We start from the raw sequence: 6,629 nt of genomic DNA, 5'->3' as shown, positions 1-6,629 counted from the left end.
GGTGTGCAGTCACAGCGATAAGGATCCGATAAGACTATAACTATTCGTACATTTTGTATTAAAATAAAGTACATTCTTTTGAATATTTTAGAATTTTATTATTGTTGAATCTGCTTCCTAATTCTTTGTAAAAATCCAAATTCATTGTGCATTTTGGGTTGGTTTATATTTATTATTTAGAGAATGAAGAGATATGGAATATATATAAAAATTAAATTGAAATTTTTATCATTATACTGCGAAGTTTTACCGTAGAAATATAGCAGAAACTTTACAACAAACACACGTGTTTTAGTGATGTATTCAAAGAAACCATTTACCTACTTGTTACACGTGTCTTTTGATAAGCAAACTTACTTCTAACTAGTCGTATTATATATAAATGTATGTTTATAAAACAGGGATGGAAAACGCATGTTTATAATTACCATTCTCTTGGCGTTAGACCTGGTTGCATCTTAACTTTACTAGAAAGGAGCTTGAGATTCATCTGCGACCATTGGAGTAACTGGTGCAGCCTTGCAGGATAATCATCAGAAACCAACTAAAAGATATATCCTCTCATCTCGTCATAAGTTTGTGCGAAGAAGAATTTCAAGAAGGTTGGTTTAGAAATTAAAGCTTCAAAATTACAAACAAGAAGTAATTGGTATCTGTGATTAAATTAAATTTGTAATTTTAACATGCTCCTATCCTGTATCTGCTTTGTTCTATTCTAAGGTATAAGGTAGGTAGGTTTAACTATACTTTTGCAGTATTAAGTTTAACTTAGATCATCGTTGGAAGCGTATATCAACAAAAGCATTTACTAGTATAGGATATCCGGCATTTCAAGGTTAGCAGGCGACAACTTCTTATAGTTTTTGTCGTACATTTAGAATGTATTTTGTCCCTTTAGTTAAAATTTAAAAAAAGACAATTTTTTTAAACTGTTTGCAAAATTAAGATTTTAGAAATTTAGGCAGATTAACTTATAGTGCATAAAGTTGCATATTTATATGACATAATGTAGGGTTCATATAAAAATCTTCTGCACAGCGTCTATAGAGTACCTAATAGGGTAGAATTTCCTTCAACTTTCATGCCGGCAATATAGTTAATATTACTCGGATTAGATAAAAATTGCAGAGAAAAGAGAATTAGGAGGACGCTCCACTTAACCCCACTCACAAAAGTTAGCTAATGATGGTTTGCAAGGTTTTGATGATCATAAATAAATATGATATTTTTGTCTTTTTGTTTGTAACGAATAAACTCAAAATATCTGGACCAATTTCGATGAATTCATTAGCGTAAACTTAATGTGCATTAGCGTAAAATATTAAGTATGTTATTATGTTATTTTGTATGTTTTACTTTTATAGTGCAATAAAGAGTTTTATCTACCTATATTCTTCTAGAATTGACTTGTTCGATACATTCTTAGATATTATCTTATAGATATCATTAGTTGATATACATATGTAAAACTAAAATATAAAAAATATCTGACCGATGTCGTTGACGTAAGCTTAACGTTTTTAGCTGTGGGGATGTATGTACATCAATCAAACATTTTTTATTGTTCCTACAAAGTTTGAACTAAGTATTTTCTTTTTAGTGAAGTTACATTTTTAACACATTTTTTTAAACCTTTTATAATCTACTGTTTAACCTTTACATCCAGCGCACGCACATGCCCTACGCATTTTCCTTGTAATGAACCAGAGTAAAAGTTCTTGATAGGAATAAAAAAAATTATTAATGACGTAAATCGGCCCTAGGTACAAATGTGCAAGGTGAGTTGCTTTCATATGACACTTGACATTGTCAGTTCGCTAATAATTTGAGCTGGTAAAATAATCAGACATAATTATTTTGACTGTTGTCAGTATAAAAAGCGCGAATATTTTTTTAACTGTATCAGTCGGCCGTTGCACGGTTTGAAGTGATCTTCTAGTTCATCGAATCTCAACACAGACCACGTTCAAAATGAAATCGATGGTGGTGTTGTTCGCTCTCGCCGCAGTGGCTTGCGGCTCCTACTTGCCGGTGGCTCAGCCCCCGCACCACCCGGCGCTGGTACTGGACCCCCACGGCCGCCCGCTGGACACCGCTGAAGTCATCAACGCTCGTGCCATCCATCTGCAAGCTAAGGCCCTGGAAGGACACCATGCTCCCCTCGCTCACTCCGTGATCGCGCCTATCACTCACTCAGTGATCGCTCCAGTAGCCCACTCCGTGGTCGCCCCAGCTGTGGTCGCCGCGCCCGCCGCTGTTTCACACCAATCCCGTGTTGACATCCACTCCAGCCCTGCCGTAGTATCTCACGCTGTTGCCGCTCCCATCCTCGCTCATTCTGCCTACTCTCCTCTCTTGTCTCATGGCCTCGCTGGACACGGACACCTACTGAAGAAGCGTTCTTTGGCCCACATCGCCTACGCTGCACCAATCGTCGCACCTTCAGCTGTCTCCCACCAGTCTCGCGTAGACATCATTGAGAAGCCCGCCGTAGTCTCTCACTCCGTCGTCGCCCCAGTGATCTCTCACGTCGCTAGCCCCGTGGTTGCTCTTTCTCATTCCGCTATTGCTGCTCCAGTGTCAGCGCATTCGCTCTTGGGCGCTTCAGTCTGGGGTAGCGGTCTTCACGGACATCTCTTGAAAAAGCGTTCTCTGGCTCACATCGCCTACGCCGCTCCAATCATTGCTCCTTCTGCTGTTTCTCACCAGTCTCGTGTGGATATCATTGAGAAACCTGCCGTCGTGTCTCACTCTGTCGTCGCTCCCGTGGTTTCTCACGCCGCTCCCGTGCTCGCTCACGCTGCTCCCGTGGCCGTGGCTCACGTGACACCAGTGGTAGCCGCTCCCATCAGCTACTCGCACCAATCCCGCGTGGACTACTCCTCCGCTGCACACCTCACCCCTCTCGCTCACTCCACCGTGTTGGCCGCACCTGCCTCGCATTTGTCCCATGCGGATCTCCTTCATGCCTCCCATTGGTGAAGCGAAAACTTGATTCGATGAACGATGTAGTTTTCGTTTTAATAGATAATATTAAAATGAATAGACAAATTATAAAATTTAGTAACAAATTAAAATATGTATTTTATTCACGATTCCTTTATTAGACACACATAAATTTACACTGTGATTGTATGTGATGATGCCTATAGGATACCCAAACCGTAACTCATAAAGTACTTACAGTTTTGATACTTACAACAAGTTACGCCTAAAAAATTTCCAAAACTTTGTCAAATCTTCAAAGCACCTTCAACTAGTAAAGTACCAATTAGGTAGATCATACTTAGATTAAAAACAGTTATATGTTAGATAAGGAAGAGAAGAAACACTTGTTGATGCCTGCGTTTCGGTGATAACTTTGAATAAAATGTATTTTTATTCATTCACTAGCGGACCCGACAGACTTCGTTCTGTCAAAAAGATTTGTAATATGACAGTTTTTTGTTCCTATCTATTAGACCTATATTGCTTAGACAACAGTGAACTTAATACATTAGCAATAAAGCTCAAATTGAATGTACGTATTAGTTAGAAAACGTTTGTATGGGATAAAGAAAAGGACTGTTTTTAAGTTATTTTAGGCAATTTTTTGGTATTTTTTCGCCGTAAAAACTATCCTTAAGCTTCGACGAATATTAAAAAAAAAGAATTGGCCAAATTGGTCCAGGCGTTCTTGAGTTATGCCCTTACCAACACATTTAGCGATTCATTTTTATATTATAGATTCATATTATCACGTCGTTAACCATTGCGGGGTAGACAGTCTTAAAATACTGACAGGCACGTTCATCTGTTAAGCTTAGTGATGGAATTAAGATTCAAATAGGGACAGGTTGCTAGCCCATCGCCTATAAGAAGAAACCCAAGTTAATTAGCCTATTCCTTAGTCGCCTTTTACGACATCTACGGGAAAAAGATGGAGTGGTCCTTTTCTTTTTTATATTGGTGCGGGAAACCGCACGGCACATTTATTCTTGTTCATATGGTTTAACGGCATACGAAAGATCAAAAAATCTTTCTGATTTGTCTTTTATCCATGGGCTAAATTTGGTTCAGGGCGTAGTACTGGTCATGGCTTGCATTGGGAAAAGAACTATGAGTAATTATAAGCATCGTGATGTGATATACAATAATATAAAAATAGAAGTTTTTTTTCTTCCACTATATTAATAAAGCTTTGACTGTGTCGGCAAAAGTGTGCACTTGAATTCTAAACGAAACTGACAACCGTTGTCTTTTTTTGTATGGACACCGGAATACAGTCTTACGAATTTTCGATCAGCCCCCTTATTCACGAACGTTGACAGAGCTTCTAAATGACTTATAGGCGGGATAATGTCTCTGTCTATCTTTTAAATTGACAAAGAGTAAGAGAGGGAAGGTAGCCGAGACATAGGTATGTTCTATCAACGTTCGTGAATCGACCCCCGGGTCATATGTCCTGTTCTGACGCGAGTTTAGTAGTTTTACCCATCACAAAATGTGCACACCGCCGCTAAATAAGCTACCACTTCAATGAAAAAATATCAATTTAGACACATAGAAAGGTCTTCGAATAATGACATCAATGTGGCCATAGTTTTTTATGTTTTAAGTGGCTTATTAGATTACTTCGGACATTGTAGTCCAACCGGCCAGACCTTCAAAGAAATGAAATAGGATTGTATTGTATGATAAACGAATGTTGAAGCTGTCATGTTGATTTTTTAAAAATAAGTAGTTTGCTCAAGCAAGATACCGAAAATTCTTGGGATTGGAGTATGTTGAATTGCACAGTAAAATGGGTTATGAGATTTTATAAAGTTAAGCTTTTAACTATTCATCATGTCGTAACTTATAACGAACTCTTACTTCTACTCTTAATGAACTTATAAGGTAGACAAAGCTCCAGTAGTAATAATAAGTTTCTTTTTTATATCTAGGAATTTTCACGGGACCGAAGCCTTGGCCAATGCTAGTGGAAATGCATATTTTTAAATTTCCGAGAGATTAATATGAAGACATATCAAAATAGTCAAGTCAGTTATAAACTACTCGTAGTCAGGTAACTAGCAAAGGCAGCTTTCGGACGAGGCTTCACTCTTTTTCAAAACGGGTTTTTTTAAAGATAAGGGGTGACTTAGATAAGGTTCTACTCGTATAGATCATTAAGTGAAAATTCATTGAAATTGCTCATTGGTTTCGGCTATGCGTTGATTTGATAGACCTTTCGTTAACATATTACCTCAATGTTATCGTATGGGTTAAAGAAAGTTATCAACGGTAAAGAATATTGAAACAAGCATTTAAATTCATTTCGCGTATCTTTTTGAAGATTTCGCAAGAATGCACTTAAATGTCAATGGATCAGCCTGACTTATATTGTACACGGATAAAATAAAATCTCATAATGCCTTAATCTGAAGTTATGAGATTTAGCCTTGACTGTGAGTCTTATGACTGTTGGCCCTATAATGATATGTGTGACACTATTTGGTGTTATCTAATATAAAATATACAAATTTTGATATAAATTCATTTATTTATAAATTATATATTTTTTTTTATATTTTTTTATTCTTAAACATTATTCTTAGGTTCGTCAGTTTCGCTTTTCACCAGGAATGGACTAGGGGACTGGAGTGGTAGCCGTATCCGGAATGCGCCAAGGGGGCAGCGGCATAGACGCTGTGGGCCAAGGGGGCAGCGGCGTACACGCTGTGGGCCAAGGGGGCAGCGGCGTACACGCTGTGGGCCAAGGGGGCAGCGGCGTACACGCTGTGCGCGACGGGGGCCGCCACGCTGTGGGCGACAACGGCGGGGCTGCTGCGGACATCCACACGGGACTGGTGTGACACTGCAGAAGGAGCCACAGCAACGACGGGAGCGACGGCGTGGGACACAACTGGGGCGGCGACAGCGTGGGACACCACTGCGGGGCTAGAGATAACATCTACGCGAGACTGGTGGGACACGGCAGAGGGCGCGACGAGGGGAGCGCTGTAAGCGTAGTGTCCCAGAGAGCGCTTCTTCAGGAAGTGTCCGTGTCCGTGACCGAGACCGAGTCCGTAAGCAGCATGGCCCAAGACAGGGGCGGCGTAAGCGGAGTGAGCGAGCACTGGGGCGGCAACGGCGTGAGAAACCACGGCGGGGCTGGAGTGGATATCAACGCGAGACTGGTGGGACACAGCAGCGGGGGCGACGACGGAGTGGGCCACGGGAGCGACGACAGAGTGGGCTACGGGAGCCACCACGGAGTGAGCGAGAGGAGCGTAGTGTCCTTCCAGGGCCTTAGCTTGCAGATGGATGGCACGAGCGTTGATGACTTCAGCGGTGTCCAGCGGGCGGCCGTGGGGGTCCAGTACTAGTGCCGGGTGGTGCGGGGGCTGAGCCACCGGCAAGTAGGAGCCGCAAGCCACTGCGGCGAGAGCGAACAACACCACCATCGATTTCATTTTGAACGTGGTCTGTGTTTTCTGACGAACTAGATCACTTCAAACCGCACACGGTCGACTGATAATTTTGACTGGCCCTCCGCGCTATTTATACTTACCGGACATAATTAAAAGGTAAGGTAATTTCAGAACGTAATCATATTTTGTTAGAACAATGTCAGTTGTCAATATAACGAGTGACCTCGGTGCGTA

General features: G+C 41.1%; 2 protein-coding genes across 2 annotated transcripts; one reads left to right on the top strand and one right to left on the bottom strand.

The window, feature by feature from the left end:
• The first annotated feature begins 1,971 nt into the window (after positions 1 to 1,971).
• Positions 1,972 to 2,982, top strand: LOC106134897 (pupal cuticle protein G1A-like). Its single transcript, XM_060946646.1, has 2 exons — positions 1,972 to 2,551; positions 2,669 to 2,982. Exons 1-2 carry the CDS (start codon positions 1,972 to 1,974, stop codon positions 2,980 to 2,982), a joined length of 894 nt encoding a protein of 297 aa, XP_060802629.1.
• A 2,615-nt stretch (positions 2,983 to 5,597) lies between these two features.
• LOC106134917 (cuticle protein 16.5-like) lies at positions 5,598 to 6,437 on the bottom strand. The gene has a single exon (XM_013335060.2). The coding sequence runs from the start codon at positions 6,435 to 6,437 to the stop codon at positions 5,598 to 5,600; it is 840 nt and encodes a 279-aa protein (XP_013190514.2).
• Positions 6,438 to 6,629: the final 192 nt, after the last annotated feature.

This window comes from Amyelois transitella, chromosome 11 (genome assembly GCF_032362555.1).
Source record: "Amyelois transitella isolate CPQ chromosome 11, ilAmyTran1.1, whole genome shotgun sequence".
NCBI lineage: Eukaryota > Metazoa > Arthropoda > Insecta > Lepidoptera > Pyralidae > Amyelois > Amyelois transitella.
Note: the sequence above shows the minus strand (reverse complement) of the source record. Positions and strands in the feature narration are given on the sequence as shown.

Coding starts and splice junctions, on each gene's coding strand:
- LOC106134897 (XM_060946646.1), top strand. CDS start 1,972: ATGAAATCGATGGTGGTGTTGTTCGCTCTCGCCGCAGTGGCTTGCGGC. Junction 2,552..2,668: donor CGCTAGCCCCGTGGTTGCTC/TTTCTCATTCCG, acceptor CTCACATCGCCT/ACGCCGCTCCAATCATTGCT.
- LOC106134917 (XM_013335060.2), bottom strand. CDS start 6,437: ATGAAATCGATGGTGGTGTTGTTCGCTCTCGCCGCAGTGGCTTGCGGC.